General features: G+C 38.8%; 1 protein-coding gene across 2 annotated transcripts in view; it reads right to left on the bottom strand.

Annotated features, from left to right (window-relative positions):
• Positions 1 to 23,041, bottom strand: part of WDR11 (WD repeat domain 11) — a 63,571-nt gene extending 40,530 nt beyond the window's left edge. The window contains exons 1-11 of one of the 2 annotated variants that reach the window (XM_039250459.1): positions 22,926 to 23,041; positions 21,990 to 22,101; positions 15,788 to 15,941; positions 14,681 to 14,854; positions 12,483 to 12,669; positions 9,597 to 9,762; positions 9,058 to 9,172; positions 7,846 to 8,041; positions 7,208 to 7,308; positions 3,556 to 3,732; positions 84 to 168 (exon numbers count right to left, since the gene is read on the bottom strand). In XM_039250459.1, coding sequence (XP_039106390.1) covers positions 84 to 168; positions 3,556 to 3,732; positions 7,208 to 7,308; positions 7,846 to 8,041; positions 9,058 to 9,172; positions 9,597 to 9,762; positions 12,483 to 12,669; positions 14,681 to 14,854; positions 15,788 to 15,941; positions 21,990 to 22,101; positions 22,926 to 23,011 — 1,553 coding nt within the window. In that variant the 5' untranslated portion in view covers positions 23,012 to 23,041. Of the gene's footprint in view, positions 1 to 83; positions 169 to 3,555; positions 3,733 to 7,207; positions 7,312 to 7,845; positions 8,042 to 9,057; positions 9,173 to 9,596; positions 9,763 to 12,482; positions 12,670 to 14,680; positions 14,855 to 15,787; positions 15,942 to 21,989; positions 22,102 to 22,925 lie in introns of both variants that reach the window. The other variant, XM_039250458.1, reaches the window with a different exon arrangement.
• Positions 23,042 to 23,365: the final 324 nt, after the last annotated feature.

The raw sequence follows: 23,365 nt of genomic DNA, 5'->3' as shown, positions 1-23,365 counted from the left end.
AGTATTCAATATAGAAAAGTCTACCAGAACTTTTTTCCAGCATCCTTATATTTGTGATCTCAATGTCACAATGACATACTCACTTGACTTCACATGAGTGGACGCTTAACTCTTTGTGCAGGAGCCCGCTGGTGAGATGGTACACCAGGACAGAACCATTACTTGTGCCTATCGAAACGATGTAAAAGAAGAGTATCAGCTAGTGGGAGTTCCAAGATCTTTCCAATAAGTCTCTTCTCGAGATTTTGATCATTTTATAACATTTACCTTTTATAAAAGGAACCCAAGCTAAGAGTGAAGAAAGGGTTAATTTCGCCTTCTCTCTTTTCAAAAATGGGTCCAATCTTAGGTAGTCTGACTCTTACCTAAATCCAGGGATAGGTTTTTACAGAAAGGCTTCAAAATCCAACCCAATACACATAGGATTTGAAGAAGCATTTTGCTAAGCTTGTTTACACATGGGAACTCATACTTTCTGAGATTGTTTACTATATAGCTGGTTCTCAAAAAGGAAACCTAGAACTTTTCCATTTTCCTTTACAAAGATTTTTTTGTTTTGTTTTGTCTTTTACATTACATAAATCATAAAGATGGTCAAGTATGGTGGTTAACTGTGGATTATAAACATGAGTTCAAGCTCTGGCTCTATCTTACAAATCACTTACTCTTACAAATCACTTGCCTATACTAATCTATGTTCTTAATCCCTTTAACATGGGAATAACAGAAAATCTATGTACTGCAGAGTAAATGAGAAGACATATTTTAACACTTAGCATAGTACCTATCACAAACTAAGAACATGATTATTACTATTTGTGTTATCAGTGTTATTTTGGTTTACGGTTATTATTATGCCTAAAGCTTTTCATGGTCTCAGGTAGTGTGTCTAAAATTTAATTTGAAAGGACACGGCCATTCTTGAAAAAGGAATGTTTCAGTCCCTCTTTTTATAAATTAAGCAAGAAAAGTGAACCATATAATTGGTTGGCCAATCACTTTCTCACTGTGAATGACTTAAAAAAAGAATGGATTCACGCAAAGTAACTAAATGTAGAAATAAAAGAATAATAATAATGAAACGTAAAAATGCTAGGCAAGCTCCAATTTTAGTTTACTTGATGAATAAAGCCTCATAAAATATGTTATAAAACCATTTTAGGAAAATACAATATTATACTTGTGTGCATTTATCATCTATTCCACAATAATTAGTCATTTCTAGCACTGAGACAATATCTAAAGAATTGCTAAAATCTTTCAATGAACAGATCTTCAAAATAATCAAATAATTTCTATACTCTCCAAGTTTTTATGACACTGAACCTATGATCTCATATCCTAGGGGGGCCGCAGGAGAAAAATTCCACAGTGGACTCTGCCTCTCGTCCCCTAGTGACTCTGCAAAAGTTTAGGCACTTATTTTATGTTTTTTTCCTTTTACTTTGTAAGGATATTGAATTCAATAAATGACTTGATTGTCATAACATACCAGTACAACACAGCTTCTTCTATAATAGAAATCCCAGATCCTGGGGCGCCTGGGTGTCTCAGTCAGTTAAGTGTCCAAATCTTGATCTCACGGGTTCGTTAGTTTGAGCCCCAAATCCGGCTCTGCGTTGACAATGTGAAGCCTGCTTGGGATTCTGTCTCCCTTTCTCTCTGCCCTCTCCCCCACTCCCGCCCACTTGCTCTCTCTCTTTCTCAAAATAAATAAAAATAAATTTAAAAGAAAATTTTTAAAAAATTTTTGTTAAATATTTATTTTTGAGAGAGAGAGACTATGTGAGCGGGGTAGAGGGAGACAGAGAGGGAGACACAGAATCTGAAGCAGGCTCCAGGCTCTGAGCTGTTAGCACAGAGTCCAACGTGGGGCTTGAACCCACAAATCGTGAGATCATGACCTGAGCCGAAGTCGGATACTTAACTGAGCCACACAGGCATCCCAAAAGAAAAAGGTTTTAAAAAATTAAAAAAAAAAAAAAGAGAAGAAAGAAATCTCAGATCCTGACTTAGCTCTTATTACCTAGCTGTGCCAAGAAGTGATTTTCTCCAAGAAATTGACAAAATCCTAATTGACAAACTAGGTATACTGACCCTGTATGTACACGTACACACAATGTACATTGACAAATTCCAATTAAAATTTCTGTAAAAGGTTTAATAGTTTCTAAAGCAAAAACTAAATATTTATTTGAATTTATATAAATGTGGACACAAGTACACATAGACTACCAAACCTTAAAAGCAAACCATTTTTGGAGGACAGTAATAGGAAAAATGGGAAAATAAAAATATTCCTAAATAGGATTACTCAAGCAAGTCTTTAGTGCTCTTAAGTCACCTGATAGCCGACACACCGACATATACTAGCAACAAAATAAATGTGAGTCAGGTTTTCATATTGGAAAAAAAAAACATCACACATTATGTTATAGACCCAGAGTGAAAGCCAGAAGCCAACCAATAGGATCTTAATTTTGCCTTATATACTTAATACCAAATTAAAATTTGTCTTTTTCTATAAAGGAAATTAGGTTACTCACATTACCATAAATTAGTGTGACAGCAAGTTAAACCCAGACCAATTTTCTATCTATAATATAGAACTATGCAATTTCAACCCAAAAGGCAAATCTTATTTTATAGAGACCATAGCCACTTTAAACAATGTTTCATATAAAATTCTTACCAAATGAAGAACATTGCTATTATTAAAATACTAACTGTGATTATGTTATTTGTTAACAAAATCCCAAAACAAAATGACACGCACACAGAATAAGCCTTGGGTAGTCCAAAAACAGACAAGGATTCTGGATTCAGCATCACACAGGGATTATCCTCCAAACATTTCAGAAAGGTACCCATTGTGTCAGGGGCTCTTCACCCAGGGTCAGGTGGAGGAGTAAACATTGTGCTTAAAATTAACGAATGGGGCGCCTGAGTGGCTCAGTAGGTTCTTGGTTTGGGTTCAGGTCATGACCTCACAATTCATGAGTTTGAGCCTTGTATCAGTCTACACACTAACAGTACAGAGCCTTCCTGGGATTCTCTCTCTCTCTCCCTCTCTCTCTGCCACTACCCTGTGCTCGCATGCTCTCTCGCTCTCTCTCTCTCTCAAAATAAATAAACTTAAAAATTTTTTTAATTAAATTAAATGAATAAAAAGGGTGGATTAAAAGAACAGAAAAAAGAAAAAAATTTTTTAATTTATTTTTATTTATTTTGAGAAGAGATAAAAAACAAGCAGGGGAGGAGCAAAGAGAGAGGGAGACAGAATCCCAAGCGGACTCCATGCTGTCAGCACAGAACCAGATGCAGGGCTCAAACTCACCCAGTGTAATAAGATCATGACCTGAGCCAAAGTCAAGAGTTGAGACGTTTAACTGACTGAGCCACCCAGGCACCCCAAGAAGAAAAATATTTTAAGATGTGTATATACATGATTTCACTGGGCCTCTTCCTTCTTATCCTCAAAGAAAGGATTTTCTACTAATCAAAATGAAAAGGAGGCGTAAGTGGGACTAAAAGAAGAACAGGTCCACGACTCACCAACAGCAAGCAGTGGCTGGTACACCTTGATGTTCTTCGTGGTCAGCGGCGGGCACATGCGGATGGCGAACTGAGGCGAAGGCAGCCCCGACAGCAGTCCTGTGAGCAGGAACCTGAGGTGCACTTCCTGCAGCACGGGGCCTTTCGGGTGCTCCTCCCCGGCGATGGCGCTTTGTCCTGAGTGGTAATCGGAAATACAGACACGATCGTCACCGCGTACGCTCGAAGGTAAGGACACTTTCCAGTGGAAATGCTCTTCAGACCTACTAGGTACTGCGCAGCACCCGAGGGGCCATGGCTGAACGCTGGCTCCGTACTTGCCTAGGGGACTTAAACCGCACCGCCTACCATCTCAAAGGACAGATCACTCCGGAGTGCTGCGTCCAGAATTCAGGGACCTCTGTCATGTAAGAAGCATGACTGCAGCTGAAGCTCCGGGTACGAGGACACCAAACAAGGCCAATGAGGGGACCTGGGTTTGAGAGCAGCCTCTGTGCAGTGGGAGGCTGGAGCGCATCCCCACCTTACCGCCTGCCTTTCCAAGGGCTGCTTTTCAAACTGATGCACTTGCGAAAGTATACATAAAATTGGTAATCACCGACTGCAGGGTCAAAGAACCCGTCTAGATTTCTAAAGAGAAATCTTTATGTGTCAATGAAATTATAAAATGTAAGTTTTATAACTAAATATTCCACATATAAATATGTAAGATAACACATTATATGTAAATAACATAAGTTATATATGAGTTACATATAAATAATATGAGAATATATATTAATATATAGCATAAATAATATGTAAACTGTCACGGTGGATAGATGGGCATTATTTTCAGATACAGCATTTATACTTACGTTATTAAGTCTCAAACTAAAATGATTCAGTAAAACCATTCTAACAAAACATGAATATGAAGAGTATGACAAAATCAAGACCAATCACTTGAAAGAGTATACCTTCCTATAAACCCCTACTGAATACTGGAATATAGTTGTCAAGAACACATAATAAAGGATACATGAGTGTGTGTGTGTAGACCACACACATATTCAGATGTGTGTATACAGACACACATCTATGCACACACCACACATACACACACACTGTGAAAGGGAAAAATGTAAATAATGACTGAAAGTGGGCGATGGGACTCTGAATATTGACTATAACCTTCTGAGGCTATAAAGTTGTTTCTTTTTAAGTGGTATTTTAAGATTCCTAAGATGTACAGAAAAAATGGCCATCAATTCAACCTAAACAAAATGATCCATTAGGATCAGTGATATGACTGATATCCACCTTTGGTAACAAAAGACAGAGTCTAAAGGAATGTGAAGTTCACCTTGAAGGTACCATGTTTACCAACCCTCTGTAGCCTGGAACTGACTTCTGGGAACAGCCATATTTTTCTTCAAGCTTCTCCGGTAGAGGCAATTCACAAGGTAGGGCAGATTGGGCCTTAAAAAGCAACAGGCTTTACCCAATGAATATAAATCAGGCCTCTGTATTTAAATGAATTGCTTCCAATTATCACTAAGGACATAGTGAATTTCAAATTAAAAGTTTAATTAAAAGTTTTAATTAAAATGTTTTCAAGTAATAAAGCTTTATTTACTTAATGCTTGTAAATCAACTGCATTGTCAGGAACTGTATACAATCTGTACCCTTTTGTCTCTTAAAAAAAATGTAATTTATGTCACTTAGATACCTAAACAGCATGAAATTTCAGCCTCCTGTGGGCTTCATATTACCGATTAGTTCTGTGCATGAATGGTTATCATTCTTCTCACTTTAATATTTTATATTAAGTGAAGACAAGGTCAATTAACTCAGAAAACTGTTACTGATAAAATGAATTCTGCAAAACAAGTATGTGTCTAAACTTCCTCATATGGATTTATGTCTGGACGATGAAGAGAAAGAATTTTAAATACACAAGTTAGGGTCACTGAGCAAAAGGATTTTACAAGTGGGAAGAATCGTGAGAAAGGCAAGGCCTGGAGAAGTCAGGTCTCGCCTAAGATCACAATGGAGCATCCAGGACTGGAGGTCATGGCCAGGAGCATGACTAGGTGACTGGGCTCACATTTTGGCTCTTCTACTAACTGGCTGTGGAGTTTGGGGCAAGCTTTTTAAATCTCTCTGGGTCTCAGCTCCCACGTACACAAAATAGAAATAATAATAGTATTATCCACCTTGCAGGGTTATTAAGGTAACACACAGGGCATTTAGCACAACACTTACATAAACACCCAATAAATGTCATCTCTGATTTAAAAGAAAATGTTTTTAACGTTTATTCCTTTTTGAGAGACAGAGAGACAGAGTGTGAACAGGGGAGAGGCAGTGAGAGAGGGAGACGCAGAATCCTAAGCAGGTTCCAAGCTCCCAGCTGTCAGCACAAAGCCCGATGTAGGGCTTGAACCCACGGACCATGAGATCATGACCTGAGCTGGGTGTCAGACGCTTAACTGACTGAACCACCCAGATGCCCCACATGTCATCTCTGATTAAAAAGATTAATGAAGGAGGGGTGCCTGGGTGGCTCAGTCAGGTAAGTGTCCAACTTCAACTTGGGTCATGATCTCATGGTCCATGTGTTCCTCTGCTGGCACTCTGTCTCTCTCCCTCTTTCAAAAATAAATGTTAAAAAATTTTTTAAGAAAAGGTAATGTTCTTCCTAATATTATCATCATCAGCATATAAACAAAAAACCTACCAAATAATATTGATTTTCAACTACATTATGGAAGAACAGATAATGATACAGAAAATCCTTTAAGAGCCACAGCTGCAATTTTCAAAGAATTAGACATCAAAACTGCTTGGTGTATTTACAAATTCTAGTTGTACAATATTTGAAACAATAAATCCTCATTCTTACTTTAGCATATACTGACCCTATGATAATTAAATAACTCTGAAGCAATTATTTTATAAAAAAAAAAATATTTGTTGGACGAATCCCCAACATGAAAATTTTTAAATGCATGTCAAAATGTTAAAATAACTGTTTCTAATACTGCTCGCTTTGTTCCTTCAACAAAAGTATACTGCACATCTTGAACGTACAAGGCTCTCTGCTGAGGGCTCGGGATACAAAGTGGAATCAAACACTGACCCAAACTTATGGAGTTTATAATTCACTGGAGGAAACAAATAAAATCACAATTATAATCAACTGACCACTATGAGGGACCACGAATGAAGAACATTTAGGTCAGGCTGGGGAGACTAAAGGAAGCAACACTTGAGCTGGATTTTGAATTAGGAGTCGCAGAAAGGGAGAGAAAGCACGTATGGGTTCAATTCCGAGCGAAGGGAGCGCCAGCACGTAGGCTCTGAGGAGGCAGGGCACGGCTCAACACAGACTCCTTCCAGTATTCAGAAGCCTAATGTCATCCCCTTCATTTACATCAGAGTCTCTCATGAATGAATATTTTCAAATTCTAATGACTGTAATGCTAATCTATGTTTTTATGCTTAAATATTCCATACTCTCGGATTTACTGAGGAAAGGACGATTCCACATTTTTGTTTTCTCAAGTATTAACTTTGACTTTATAACAACTGCAAATCAGTGGCTATTAATTTTGCCCTTCACGAAGAACACCTAACCTGTGCGTTAGCGGAAGGAAAAGAGCTTACCGATCATGTTATCTAAGGAGAGGTCTGGGAGTTTATTGTGAAGCGCTCCTACGGGGATTCCACAGAAAGACACTGGTGAGTATAAAGGTGACACACCAGAGCTACTGCAAAGACATAACAATTACATGATTTCACAGACTTAATGCCTATATCACATTTCAGGAACTCAAATTACTAATTTCAGATAATGGCACTCTATCCATTTTTAGAGTATTTATTTATCTTACCCATTGGTAAATTATCTCTAGCAGGTTTACACAATTCCCTAATCATCTAAAGTCTGGGTTCTCACTTTAAAACTATTTTCTATAGGAAGAAAACAGTTCCTGCTATTTTCCTATGATTCTGGTAATCATTTAAAAAGAGGATACAGGGGTGCCTGGGTGGCTCAGTCAGTTGGGCGTCCGACTTCAGCTCAGGTCATGATCTCACGGTTCGGGGGTTTGAGCCCCGTGTCGGGCTCTGTGCTGACAGCTCAGAGCCTGGAGCTGCTTCAGGTTCTGTGTCTCCCTCTCTCTCTGACCCTCCCCTGCTCACGCTGTCTCTCTCTCTCTCTCTCTCTCTCAGAAATAAATAAGTAAATAAAATAAAAAGAGGAAACAAAACAAACCAGAAAATGATCCTATTGATTCATTTACCTGTTCCGCGAATTTCGATTATACACGGCGGACTTCAGTTCCCATATCATGACCCTGCCGTCACTCACGACGAGAGCAGCTGCGTTCTCATTGACGGGACAGCACACCATACTGAAGGGACGCACAGTCTTTGTCACCCTGATGGCATCACACTGGCTTCGTAAATCATAGGTGAGTTCCTGGACAGGATCTGGATCTTAACGCAGAATTGTTTTCTTTTAAGTATCAGAAAGTCACCACAGCAGCATCACTACTACTTAATTCTAATCAAACCTCAGGTAAAAAAGAACATCATTCCTTCACTAGTGCGGAGTTTGTCAAACACGTCTTCTCCTTTTACAATTATTATTAAACAGTACAAATATAATTCATTTGGTGACTGTCTACACTAAGTTTAATTTCTAAAATAAAAACTACAATCAATATAGCTTATTTTTTTATATTTTTTTAAAAAAGAAAATAACTTTGAAAAAGATCAATAGCGATATGATTAAGTAATGTACAGTACACTACAGATCATCATGATTTATAGTGGTCTATGTAATAAGCCCCCAAATAATGGCTCTCTACAAAAGATGGGACAGTCACGTCTGCTTCTATATAGTACATCGTTTTACAAAACACCGCTTTTATTCTCTAGGACAGGACTGAAAATGACAACTGAGTCACCTGTGTCATTGTACAACAGAAATTCCTAAAGCAGAGGGGAAGTTAGGGGATGTAATAACAAAGGTATTTTGCCAGGTTCTACTTGTGCTAAAGAAAAATTCACAAAGATAATACCCACTTGGCTCACGGATACAATTAAAGGAATTAAAAATAATTACTTTCTTTGCTGCATATATGAGGTAGACTATTATAGCACCAAGAGATTAATCTTGGGCTTGTGCTTTTTTATGCCCCAAATCACAACCATATTCTATGTTTTTCTCTTTAAGTTTAAGTTTATTTGAAAGAGACAGAGACAACATGAGTGGGGGAGGGGCAGAGAGAGAGACAGACAGACAGACAGGCAGAGACAGAGAGACAGAGAATTCCAAGCAGGCTCTGCACTGTCAGGGTAGAGCCCGACCCAGGACACAACCCTATTCTATTTTCTCAAGGCCAGGACAGCCATTAGCTCTGTGTATGCTCTGGCTGGTATCTGCCACATGAAGGATTATGAAACTATAAAGAAAAACATGTTAACATTATTCTAAGATATAAACTCACCTGGCTCCTCATTTGAAGTGGTAAAAATACTATTATAAGATCTTCGAACACGTAAAGTTATGCAACCATTTTCATGCAGGCAAAATAAACCATCACGCTGAAAGCAGGGTATTACCTTTAAATAGATAATATAATCATTTTTAAAAATACAACAGATTGAACAATATATACGGGGAAGCTCATAAATTCGTATTTAGAGAATATGGGCAAAAAAAAAACACCCCAAAAGGAAAAAATACACAATCTCCAAGCTTCCAACTAAATGAATATTCAAAAACTCCATTTATAATTATAAAAACTTTGTCTCTGTCCAGGTAACTTAAAGAGTTCAACACTTCTCTCCAGACCAGTCAGAAGAATTTCTAGGGTAAATCAAACCAATGAAAAGTGCAGAAAAATAGGAATATACAGTAACATTGTCAATTTTTAAATAAATAGAAAAGAGAAAGTGGAACTAAGGACATTTCTAAGATTATGTTTTTTCTTTCTACAACATTCATAATCAACTTTTGGGGATATAACATATAAATCACACATACCTGCAGAAATGGAACTCCTGTTCGTTCTATTGCAATCACACCCACTGTTTGATTCACCTCAAGGTCAAGGATTAAAATCTCTCGAGGATAGAGTAACAACATGTGATTTCTTTTGGAAGGCAGATATGCCAACTGAAGGCAGTCATTGAGAGTTATAAATTCAGCGCTGAAAAAAGTAAATGTACTTTAGGCATCAAGAAATTGGTCAAAGACTTTATTCATATCAGAAAAAGCTAATAAAATACTGAATTTTGTCCTTTCCACGTAACTGTCAATGTGAATGTACAATTGTTTCCAGAAATGACCAACAGAGACTAGCATCTAAAACTCAGCTCTCTGCTATGTGCCAGAATCCAAATTATGACAACAAAACTGCATAGAGACATTTCTAAATTTCTGAAAAATTTAAAGTAGTAAGTCTATAAGACAGTAGGTGACAAAACTGTACTGGCATCCATAAGATACTTTTATTTACTTATTTAAAATTATTTTAATCTTGTTTACTTTTTTTTTTTAAATATTTTTATTTATTTCTAGGAGAGAGAGAGAGAGAGAGACAGCGTGAGCAGGGGAGGGACAGAGAGAGAGGGAGTCACAGACTCTGAAACAGGCTCCAGGCTCTGAGCTGGCAGTCAGCACAGAGCCCGACACGGGGCTCGAACCCACGAACCGCGAGATCATGACCTAAGCGAAAGTCGGACGCTTAACCGACTAAGCCGCCCAGGCGCCCCTAATCTTGTTTACTTTAGAGAGAAAGAGAACACGGGTTGGGGAGAGGGGCAGAGAGAGAGAGGGGGGAGAGAGAATCCCAACCAGGCTCCAGGCTCAGCGTGGAGCACTGTTAACACAGGGCTCAATCTCACAACTCTGGGTCACAACCGGAGCTGAAATCCAAAGTCAGATGCTCAACCGACTGAGCCACCCAGCCGCCCCAGTAGTTTTATTTTTATTTTGCAATTAGAAGTACCAAACAGGGGCACCTGGGTGGCTCATTCAGTGAAGCATCCAACTCTCGACTTTGGCTTAGGTCATGACCTCATGGTCCATGGATTAGGGCCCCACATCAGGCTCCCCACTGAGTGTGGAGCCTGCTTGGGATTCTCTCCCTCTCCCTATCTCCCCAGCTTGTGTGCTCTCTCTCTTTCAAATATTTTTAAAAGAAAAAAAAAGGTACCAAACAGACTGCTGAAATCAAGACTCAGCATCAAAACAAAAATAATTGGGCCAATTAGGGTCCCTAGATCAGGAGTTAATAGACTATCTGTATGGCCTTGGGCAAGTCACTTCCTCTCCTCTGCCTTCATTCACTTTTAAGTGGTCGCAAATCTTTTTTGAAACAAAGTAGGGCATTATATTCACTTATCACAGCATTTTCTTCTGTGTAAATAAAATTATTAAAACTATATAAAGATTGTAGAAGACTGTTCAAGAGACTCAAGAATCATTTTAGTCATTTGTGACTTGCATGTACCTAATCACAACCTTTTTATATTAAACATATTTAAATAGGAATAAAGATATAATTATGTATGATTTTCTTTTTCTATAATGATTAACAAGCTTTAAATTAAAATAAAATTAGACTAGAGAACCAGAAGAGGGAGATGGATTGCATTAAAATCCTGGCTCTGCCATTTCCTAGTTGGGCAAGCTTGAGGAACATTTAAAACAATGTGGAACTCAATTTCGTCACATAAAACAGGCACGGTACTGCTGCCCAGAACTGTAGTAGGGTCAGACGGGAAAGCACCTGGAGTGGTTCTATTTGAAGGGATCAAGAATTCATTTCCTCAAATCATAACATAAAACAATTCAGACTTCAAAAGATGTATTTATAACACAGAATAAATAAAAAATATACAGAAAATTCTCTTAAGGTATTTAAGGAACAATCTTAAATTATTCAGCACAGGGTGGGGGATAGATTAGTGAACTTAATCAGCCTATGGCTTAATACATAAAAATGATACTTATATATAAATTCAGAATATATTTGTAGTGCTATTTGTATTTTACCACATATTTTTCAGGTAATGAACCATAAAATCTAGAGAGAATAAATTTAGCACATTAAAAATAAGAGCCTTTTGAAAATGAATGCCAAAAAACTGCCAAAGCAATAAAAATATAAGATCATAGCTCTCTAGGGAAAAGAAAAAACTAAAATCTACTTCTACTGCATAAAATTAGTTACTTAAAATAAAATTTTATTCGGTTGCAATTTCTGAGATAAACAATAGGTAGTATTTACCAAATAAATGCTTGCTAAGTATCAGCCACAACGTTAAGTTACTGTGCCTGTTAAGCCTTACAACACCATATGAGATTCTTTAGAACACCATTTTAGAGACTGGGAGAGTGAAATTTGAGCAAGATTAAAGAATTTTCTAAGTCACACAGCTACACTGTCCCCTTGAATCCTGGCCCTTAAACAGCAGAGGAGACATCTTTACGTGTGTAAGAAAAATACCCATGTTTTACCAGCTAATGAGACTGCACAGCTTTTAAGTCAGGAAAATATATTTAAAATGAAAATCCGGCTTTGTCCCCAAATTTTTAAGGTATTCAACAGCCAAATTTAAAATCTTCATCTTATATTTTCAGAGGTCAAAAACAGAAGTCAAAAACTGTGATCTGTACAAATCAGCAGGGAGAGGTTAGCACAAGGAGTAGAAATGGAGGAACTGTGTTAAACGCAGAATCTCCTCTTTGGGGAAGAGACCGAGAACATTCTCCTCCTGTAAATTCAAAACTGGAAATAAGAAAGGGGAAGGTAAAGAAGAAAATCAGTATTAGTACATCTTCAATAATGCGGCTTCATGAATGGGTGATAAACAGATAAACACTGAATAGACAAACGCTGTTAGTTTTACACTTGTAACTTACCTAGGTTTCTCTTGAGTGATTAAGATTTTTACTTTATTAAGAGCCTTCTTGGCCCCTGTGGCTGCAGCCAGCTTGTTATGAGCTGGACTAGAGTGTGGGCTGGATATGTAAACTTTTTTCCCAGGGCCCGAGGGAGGCTTGGATGGAGAGAAGTCTGAGATGAATACAATACCCTCGCTGGTGAGCACTATATTGAGAGAAGCAAAATTCTGATTAATCAAGTTGAGCACAGAGTTCTATTCCAATATAAGTATGAAAGCAAGGTAATGATAATTTTAGTAATACAGAGCTGGCAGTGTAATGTAGTCATAACATAACCAGAATGTTCTCCAAGTTGAAGTCAAACAGGTGGCCCATTACAATTCATCAGAGGCCTCCAAGCTCAGCGTTCTAAATTAATGTTTTATATTAAAAAGATACCAGACGGTTACTGGCAGAAAGAACAAATGTTTGTTCTTCCAAATAAATTCAGTGCATGGACTTTCATTAAAAGCCTTTCCTCATTATATCTGTTAACTTCAAAATCCAAAGACTGTTTAGAATATAAAATTCACAGAAGAAAAATAATCCCATATATAGGAGACTCCACATATCACACTTAGCTAAGTTCAAATATTTGATGTGATACTAATTTTTTATGATTATCATGAGCTACTGAATCTAAACGTATTTCCTTTTTCTTCTGGGGCATCGGACTGAACCTTAGGAAGTATGAGAGTATTCTTTTTTTCTTTCTATCTAGAGCAAAAACTGAGCGCTAGCAATGACCTACTAAATAAATGTACAGGAAACAGAAATACTCAAGAAGGCAGCACCGCATTTACCAACACAAATTACGCCTTTTTATGACTGAAAAATAACCTCCCTCAAAACTGGGGCCCATACAAGGATACCTAAGCGGAGAAATCTTATCTACCCTGGCTCCCTGCAGACAGGGAGGCTGCCTTAAGCAGACAGAGCGAAGAAGTATTCAAGAGTTACTACAGTCCCAGCACATTCAGTAGGAGTAAAGCAAAGATGTTAGGTGAACTGACGCTTTGAAACATACCGGGCTTTCATCGACCAAATTACAGAGACGCGGTTAAGTTAGCCTGAGGCCTTGTCTCCTTTAGAGAGGACAGAACTCACCTTCTGAGGTCTCATTCATTCCCCATTTTTGTGATGCCCTCCCTCCCAGCGTGGACCGGCTCATGCAGCCCTCCTCCGCATCCCCACAGCACCGCACAAACTAGGGAGCGAGTTCCTATATGCACACGGAAACATGCAAAGCCTAGCCACACGCTACTGGAGCTCCGCGGCCACGCTGCCCACTCTAGTTTCTGCTTGTGCACCCTTCTCTTCCTTCTTCAACACACAAATATACACTCAGTAAGAACACATACGCTGGTAGATAAAAGTCAGAACTCTGAGTCGTTCAAATTCAGGGAAAACATTCTTTACCGCAGCTAATTCCCTTACCTCTTTCCAGTTTCCAATCAAATTTCAAAATGAAGCCTATTCTGACCACTTCATCTAATCCGACAAGAAGCCCATCCCAGCCCCCCAGCCCCATTCCCCTTCATTTCCTTTATGCCTGGCATGTAGTGATAGCTCAAGAAATACCTGTCAGGTAATTGAGTAAAAAATCTTTCGTAAATCAGTTAGTTACAAAAATGCATGTCTGACAACAAATCTAGTTTTTAGATCAGCAGCTCAGGGAAATGTCAAAAGCGCACTGGCAAGAAGCATCTCTGGAAGAGCAAACTCCCTTGGGCTTATTCTGTTCCTCACATGCGTCTGTCTAGGACACTCAAGACACGTGGCCTGAATTTAAGCGATTTTTTAAAAAGAAAAACTGAAGTTGGCCACATACTAATTGAAACTCTTGACTCAGACTCTTTAAATGTTCCTAGAAAAACAAATTTCATTAAGCCTGAATTAGCACAGCACAGCACCTCTCTCTCCCTCGCTAATCTATTTACGAATTCAACACAGTGAAAGTACAGCTTGCCGATTTAAATTTCTAACCATCAAAACACTTGCAAATGATATGGGATTATGATTTAGTATCTGTTTTAGGAGCTGCAGATATATGGACTTCTCCGCTTTGCTCAGTGGTTTTAACATTATTGATGTACCATGCAGGTTGTGCGTATGTTACGTATACAGCATTAACTATATTATGAAGAACTCATTTTCCACCAGAGACTACTACTCACAAGTTAAATGTGAGGGATCAAAAGGGTCAAAAGAAAAAGAAAGAATGTTATCTGCATAGCTCTTCTTCCACAGTTTGGTGCCGGTATCTGCATTCCAAAGCACAATATAATTGGGTGGATGGATAGCAAGGAGTAAATCTCTGGAAGCATCTTGATTCCACAACCACTGAACATCTGTAAAGACCGGATAAAGGCAAAGTTCAGAAATCACTTCAGAACACTTGGCTAATATATCCTTGACATTTACTTTTGTTTTTTTCATAATCCTTAAGTCTAACTTCCCCTCTCTCTATGTTGCATATATGTGTATTTATGTCAAGAATGAACAGGAAAAGTGCAATTTTATGTAAAAATGAGCTGTCTGGACATTAGAACCTCAAGGTCAACATTTTCAAATTACTTCAAAGAAAATACAAGACAGTTTTCACTAATCATTACTTAAAACTTTGTGGCTTGGACTGTCCTGGCCATGATCAAAGTCATGTTCTCCTTACATTTTTGTGTAATTACTTAATAGAACTTTGCAGTGTTTCATATTTATTCTCACAAAATAAACAATAAATATCTAGTTCAGCACCTAGTACAAAGCACTCGACAAAAAAGTTTTAAATGACTATTTAAAAAATTCATTCACTCAGGAAAGCCACTCAGTCAAAGCCTGGAATCTAAAGAATACTGTACTGGTTTTAAGTCAATAACATGAACAAGCAAATGATCTACAGGCAAATGAAAATAAAATTTGGATCATCTCTCGATTAACAGAAAGTAAGCACTGAGGGCTAACTCAGAATAGCAGTTCAGCCAAGTTTACGTCTATTATAGCTCAGATTACACGACTGTTTACAGCAGCTTCATTTTTCTCATCATGCTTGATTGAAGTCAATGTCAAAATCAGCGCAATTTACGGAAGCACAGATCAGCTGATATTTGAGGAAATAGGTACAGAAATACACTGACAAGGAAAAGAAAGCTAGATTCAGATCAACAGAAAAGGCTAAACACAATCAAGCGTTAAAACTGGGAAGTGACGAAATTAAAGAGGGAAAAAACCATTCTAAGAGCAAGTGTATTAACACAAACACTTTGCGGAGCACAGACTTTCCTCACCCTGAATAGGTTTGGCATGCTCTTGGATCTCACACTGAGCTACTCCCGCTGCTACATCCCAAACGATGATCTTTCCATTGACATCAGCAGAAGCTAAGCGCAAGGAATATGGTGAGCCAATGTTATGGTGATAATTTTCCCTGGCCCATTTAACCTAGTATCAAGAAGAAATCAAATCAAGTAAATACTTGTACTGGATGAAACTAAACACAATTTTCATAAAACATCAACCAGAACCCAAACTACAGTCTGCACTCATGTTACAAAAATATTTAGAAAGAATAAACAGGAAACTGGTTTCTGTCTCAAAAGTCAGACTTTTATTATTTCTGATTTTTTTTTTAAGAGTTGCCATACAAGGGGCGCCTGGGTGGCTTAGTCGGTTAAGTGTCCGACTTTCGCTTAGGTCATGATCTCGCGGTTCGTGGGCTCGAGCCCCGCGTCGGGCTCTGTGCAGACTGCCAGCTCAGAGCCTGGAGCCTGTTTCAGTCTGTGACTCCCTCTCTCTCTGACCCTCCCCTGCTCACGCTGTCTCTCTCTCTCTGCTAGAAATAAATATTTAAAAAAAAAAAAAGAGTTGCCATACAATCATCAGATCTAATCATGACAAGACATCTAAAATCCTAAACTGCTAAGTAGAATGGTTTTCCATTTTCTCCTCTCCTAATTAAGAGGAGACCACGAAGAACTACCAAAGCCTTGCAAAGGAAAAAAAAAAAAAGCAAAGACCTCTAACTGTCCTTTTCCTAAAATTGGGGGAAAAAATGTTAATTTTTCCTCTTTTAAAAAAAAAAAAAGGTATGCTTCATACCTCGAGCAACATCTTGAGAGGAATTTTTTAAATACAAACCACAAGAATTCTGGCACACATCTGGTTAACCCTGAGCATTAAATACTGATGGTTAGAGGCAGGAATAAAATACATGGTCATCATTTTACCCGAAGCCATGGCCTTCTGTGGCCACAGTCTCCCCTCAGTCCTCGCTCAGCATCCAGTTGTTTTCTTCAAAGCATTTTCCAAACAACAACTGGCAATTGCTTTATTTGCCCTGTTCTGACCTATCACCAACGCATGAATTGTAAGCTCCACTGGGCAGGATCACAGGCCTTGGTCACATTTCTTTCCCCAGACATTAACACAGCGCCAAAGCTAGTGCTCAGCAAGTCCATGTTTAATGAGTGAACCCAAAAGCCACAGAATCTTCCAATATATATATAAACATCTGCACATAGACACTTGTGCGTATATATGTAAACACACTTATACCTAACGCTAAGGCAAGGGAAGTATGAAACCAGTTCCTACAGCATTCACGAAAGAGACAGAAACAAAACGTTTTCTGAACTTGAGGGTTGAGAAGGCTTAAAATTCTACTGTAATGCATCTTTTCCTCAGGCCAGAATTTTTTTTTTTAATAAAATAGATGTGTATAAGTGTGCACATGCATATATGCTTGAATGTGTGTTTATGTGTATGTTTATATTTATTTGGTGTGTGTGAATACAGTCAGTCCTCATTATTTATAGATGCTTATGTATTGCGTTTGCCTCCTCACTAAAATTGATGCTTTTATTTAAAAAAAAAAATCAGTATTTGCAGGGCTTTCATGGCCATTCAGATACATTCACAGGGGTGAAAATTGCCAGGTGAAACAAAATGTTGCCTCAGCTCTCATAATGCAAACAAGGGTTGTTGTTTTTTAATTTATTTTTTTAATTTTACATACAAGTTAGTTAGCATAGAGTGATATTATGATTTCAGGAGATTCCAGTGATTCATCCCCTACATATAACACCCAGTGCTCATCCCAGCAAGTGTCCTCCCTAATGCCCCTTACCCATTTGGCCCATCCCCCCACTCCCCAAACCCCTTCAACAACGTTCTGTTTGTTCTCTATATTTAAGAGTCTTTTATGTTTTGTCCCCCTCCTTGTTTTTATATTACTTTTGCCTCCCTTCCCTTATGTTCATCTGTTTTGCATCTTAAATTCCTCATATGAGTGAAGTCATATGATATTTGTCTTCCTCTGACTGGCGATTTTGCTTAGCATAATACCCTCTAGTTCTATCCACGTGGTTGCAATGCAAAACAAGTGTCTGTTTTATGCTTTATTTAGCACCATGCTTTTTTGTATTTTTGTGTTTTTGTTTTTCTTGAGGATTTCACTGTTCAAATTCAAAATGGTCCCCAAACACAGTGCTCAAGTACTACCTAATGGTCCCAAGCACAAGAAGCTTACAAAAAAAACACGAGATAAACTCTGTTCAGACATGAGAGTTCAGCTGGGAGTTCAATGTTAATGAATCAACAAAAACACATATGAAACATGGTTATATACTGATCAGTCTGATGAAAATGTTATAACAGGAGGCTCACAGGAACCTAACCTGTATTTCCCCTAGAAATAATCAACATTTCAGTATTCACTAATTTCAGCGTTTGCAGTAACTTTATAGAATAAAACTATCACAGATAAGAATTGACTGTATGTATGTACTTAAGTGCTTGAATTCCATTTATGTAAACTCCAAGCAGAGAGAGAGAGAGTGTGTGTGAGTGTGTGTGTGTGTGTGTGTGTGTGTTTAAAATCACCTAGATATATGATAATCTAACTGCTAAAAACTAAGGATAAGGAGAAAATCTTGAAGGCAGCCAGATGAGAAAACATACAGTGCATATAGAGAAATAAAGAATTTCTCTCAATAATTATGCAAACCGGAAGGCAGTGGAATATCTTAAAAGCATTATAAGACCAAAAAAAAAACCAAAAAACAAAAAACAAAAAACTGATGAAATACCTTTATAGACAAACAAAAACCAAGAGAATCAACCTATACTAGATATACACCTCAAGAACTTTAAGGAGTTTCTTCCAGCAAAGGGAGTACGATACCAGACTGAAACATGGATCCACACAAAGAAGTGAACACTCCAGAAATGCCAAAAAGATAGGGGAGGGTGTGAGAGAGATAACCTATTTTTCTCAAAATAAAATCCTATACCTAACATTAGACTTAATGGTGAAAGACTGAATGCCTGCCCTCAGACTCAGGAACAAGACAAGAGTATTTTCTCACTATTCCTATTCATTACAACAGAGGTCCAAGCCAATGCAATATGAATATGACAAGAAAAAAAAAATAGAAGACATCACAGATTATCAATGAAAAAAACTAAACTGTTATCTGCAGATAACATGACTGTCTATGTAAAAAGTGCCCCCAGAGCTACTAGGTCTAATGAGATTATTAGCAAGATTGCGAGACATAAGTCAATATATAAAAATCATCTGCGGGGCGCCTGGGTGGCTTAGTCGGTTGGGCGTCCGACTTTCGCTTAGGTCATGATCTCGCGGTTCGTGGGTTCGGGCCCCTCGTCAGGCTCTGTGCTGACTGCCAGCTCAGAGCCTGGAGCCTGTTTCAGTCTGTGACTCCCTCTCTCTCTGACCCTCCCCTGCTCACACTGTCTCTCTCTCTCCTAGAAATAAATAAAACATTAAAAAAAAATTAAAAAAAAAAAATCATCTGCATTTTTCCCTACTTCATATTATATATAAAAATTAACTCAAAATGGATTACAAATCTAAATCTAAGAGCTAAAACTTTAAAATTTCTTAGAAGAAAACAAAGGTGTAAATCTTAACAATGGAAAAAAACAAAAGAAATGTATACATATTGGACATCAAAATTAAAAACTTTCATGTTTTATTGGACACCATCAAGAAAGTGAAAGATAACTTATAGATTGAGAGAAAATATTTACCAATCATATATCTCATAAGAGACTTCCATGTAGAATATATAAAGAATTCTAACTCCATAATAAAAAGAAAATACAATTTTAAAATGGGCAAAGGACTAGACACGTCTCAAAGAAGACATACAAATGGCCAATTAACACATGAGAAGATGTCCAACATCATTAGCCACCAGAAATGCAAACCAAAACCACAATGAGAACCACATCACACCCAATACGATGGCTACAACCAAAAGGACATATAATAACTAACATTGGTGAGGATGTAGAGAAATTGGAACCCTCATATACCGCTAATAGGAATGTAAAATGGTGCAGCCTCTTTGGAAATAGTCTGGAAGTTCCTAAAAAAGTTAAACACAGAGTTACCACATGAATCAGCAATTCCACTCCTCAGTACATACCCAAGTGAAATGAAAACACATGTCTGCATGAAAACTTGCACATGTATGTTCATAGTAGCATTATTCCTAATACCTAAAACGTTGGAAATACCCATATGTCCATCAATACATAAATGTGGTATACTCAGTAGAATCCTATTCAGCAATACAAAGGAATGGAGTGCTCATACATGCTAAAGCATGGATGTACCCAGAGTGAGAGACGAAAGAAGCTAGGCACAAAAGTCCACATGTTGGATTAGTTCATTTATACGAAATGTCTAGAATAGGCAAATCTACAGAAAGTATTCTACTGGATAGCTAGGGATGAAGGAAACGAGGGATTAGAGACAGCTACTAACAGGTACTGGGGTTCTATTCAGAGTGATGACACTGCAGTGATGGCCACACGATTCTGTGAACACATTAAAAACCATGGATACTGTACACGACAAATGGGTGAATTTTATGGTAGGAGTGTCTCAATAAAGCCGTTACCAAAAACAAACCAAAACCCCCAAATCTCTAGCTCTAATCCTTTCCCCTAAAATTTCAGATCACTATAATTCAAAAGTCAATTGCACCAGGTGTCTGAGACTTTGCATGTTAAAAACTTAAGCTTACCGATTTCACACCTACTCGTAGCAACATTATCATTCACTTATTCAAAGACAACTTGGAATCATTCTGGCCTCTGACTCTCCTTAAACTGATTACTATAAAGGCTATCAGGTTTACTTTTTTTTTTTTTTTTTTGAGAGAGAGAGAGAGAGAAAGCACACAAAGTAGAGGGGGAGAGAGAGAATCCCAAGCAGGCTCCACATCCAATGCAGAGTCCCACGAAGGGCTCAATCCCACAACCTTGAGATCATAACCTGAGCTGAAGTCAAGAGTCAGACACTTAAACCGACTGAGCCACCCAGGCTCCCCCTATCAAGTTTACTTCTTAAGCAGTAAGTTTACTTAAGTTTTCTCCTGACGATGACTCCTTCATGTCTCAGCTTTGAGACCCTTAGAATTTCCTGCTAAAATCACTGCAAAACTCTCCTAAATGATCTCACTGCCCCATCTTGCCTTTTCTCCAAGAAATCCTAAACTGCTGCCAGAGTAAGTCTTTCCAAGATGCCAACAGAACCTTATCAACTGCCTACTTAAAAATCCAAATTCCTTCAGAACCTTCTAACATTCTTGGGACAGATGAATTTCTCTGGCTGCCTCCTCTCCCATCACCCCTTTAGGCACATCCCGCCTTTTAGCTATCTTTACATGCCTACCTACCTTTGTGCTTATTCTTCCTTTTTCCTGGGGTGCTCCCTCCCCAATTCTTCACTTGCTAACTACTGTTTACCAGTTCCTAAACTGGAAAGACTTCTGTGACGCTCCCCTGATCCCCAAACTAGGGGATATGTAGCTCCTTTGTCTTCGCACAGAGTTCACTTATCAAAGCGTATTTGTATTTTCATTGTTCCTCATTAGACAATGAACTGCTGTAGGGCTTTCATCTCTAAATCCTTAGCATATGTTAAGTGCTCAAAACTTAGTATATGCTAAGCATTCTGGTAAATGGTAGAATTGGTGTGTTATCCATCAGCTTTAAAATCACCTAAAAGCTAGTATTTTTTTTTATGTTTATTTATTATTGAGACAGAGAGAAACAGAGCATGAATGTCGGAGGGGCAGAGAGAGAGGGAGACACGGAATCCGAAGCAGGCTCCAGGCTCTGAGCTGTCAGCACAGAGCCTGACACGGGGCTCAGACTCACGATGAGATCATGACCTGAGCAGAAGTTGGACGCTTTACCAACAGAGCCACCAAGGCGCTCGGAGAGCTAGTATTTAATAGTTCATCTTGGATTGCCATTAAATCACATACACACACACACACACATATATACATACACACACACACATATATATGAATATGGAAATACTAGGTTACCCCAATAAATCATTATATTTAAAAATTATTCAACATTTATACATATGACTTGAGAATCTAGTGATATTTAAAACGTCTGAATAGGCCGTATGTTAAAGGGTGAAAGTGGAATTTGACTTACCTTGACCACATCAGCTTTATGTTTTTCTAAAACTTGAAGAGTTTGGGCAGTATTGGAATCAATCACTACCACAAGCGAGTGACATCCATAAGCAATTAAACCTTGCCAGCCCCTAACAAAACAGATATATTAAAATTTACGTACAAAACAAAGACTTAACTTCTCTCCTGCCAAGAGACAGGCTAAAATAAATCATAAATCTAATATGTACTACCATCTACAAAATTATTATTTAAGCACAAAGGGCAGTACTTTACCTTATCCCATTTAAATAAAAAGTCTAGCTAACTGAAAAATGTTGACATGTGTCTCTCATTTGGATAAAAAGGAAATTTCTGAGAGGCATGCATATACAGCCGTAAGCATGTATAAAGCAACACTGGACAGGAGGGTTCAGTCCCATTGCGAACATTCCCTGCGGCCCCAGCTACAGAATCCTGCTTTGTATCTCAGGGTTCAAGTTCACAGTTGCAGTGCAGGTTCACAGTGAAAAGGTAAAGGGAAGATGACAGGTAAGGAAACAGACACCTGGCGCGGCGTCTGGCAAGCTGTTGAATAATTAAAGGGAAGAAGCAGGTATAAGAAAGAGAAGAGAAAAGGCAAACTGGGGGAGAGGAAGTGGGCAGGGGGGCCGACGGTGGAGGGAGACAACCTGGAGATGGGCAGGAAGGGAAAGAGGGGAATGGGATGGACGTGTGGGCGGGGAGAGCAAAAAAGAAACAATTTGGGAGAAACAGGGCAACTGTATTTGCACAGCTCGGGCATTTACTCCTTTTATAGGAGCAACCTAAACCCAGCATTAGAAGAAAGTCTCTAGCGTGTAGGCAGCCCCCGGGCTTGGCGAGGCCAAATTAACCAGGGGGATGGAATCGTTCTTTCCCCTTCCCCTACACACTCAGGGCCGAGCCCGGCCGCCTCGAAGCGCGGCGCCCTCACCAGTCCACCGCCGCCTTGTTGTGAGCATTGAGGGCCCCGGTGAGGGTGCGCGCGGACACCTTGAAGTTCACCGTGAACGGCAACATCGCCTCGGCTAAACCCGGCCCTCGGCGCCCACCTGCAACCAGGAAGCGGCGGCCACTGCGCTTCCGTTCCAGGCAGAGTCCGGGTGGCTCCTAGAGCGCCGCCGTTTGGTTCCGTCGGATGCAAGGTTCCGCCGCCGTCTTCAGGTTCCGCGCTCCGCGGTTCAGTCTCTTTCAGGGTCCGACAGCTCAGGTCTCGCTACCTGTTGGTGTGGGGATGCGGCTGCTTTCAATCACGTCTGTTTGCTTTACCCTGAGACCGCATTGGCCTCTGTGCCCTGCTGGAAATCGTGAAAAGCAAGAGCTGAAAATCCCGATTAGCTTTTCTGACTTTGATCTGTTAAATTAGGACTGCTA

Source organism: Hyaena hyaena, unplaced genomic scaffold (assembly GCF_003009895.1).
Source record: "Hyaena hyaena isolate Hyena2069 unplaced genomic scaffold, ASM300989v1 scaffold_367, whole genome shotgun sequence".
NCBI lineage: Eukaryota > Metazoa > Chordata > Mammalia > Carnivora > Hyaenidae > Hyaena > Hyaena hyaena.
Note: the sequence above shows the minus strand (reverse complement) of the source record. Positions and strands in the feature narration are given on the sequence as shown.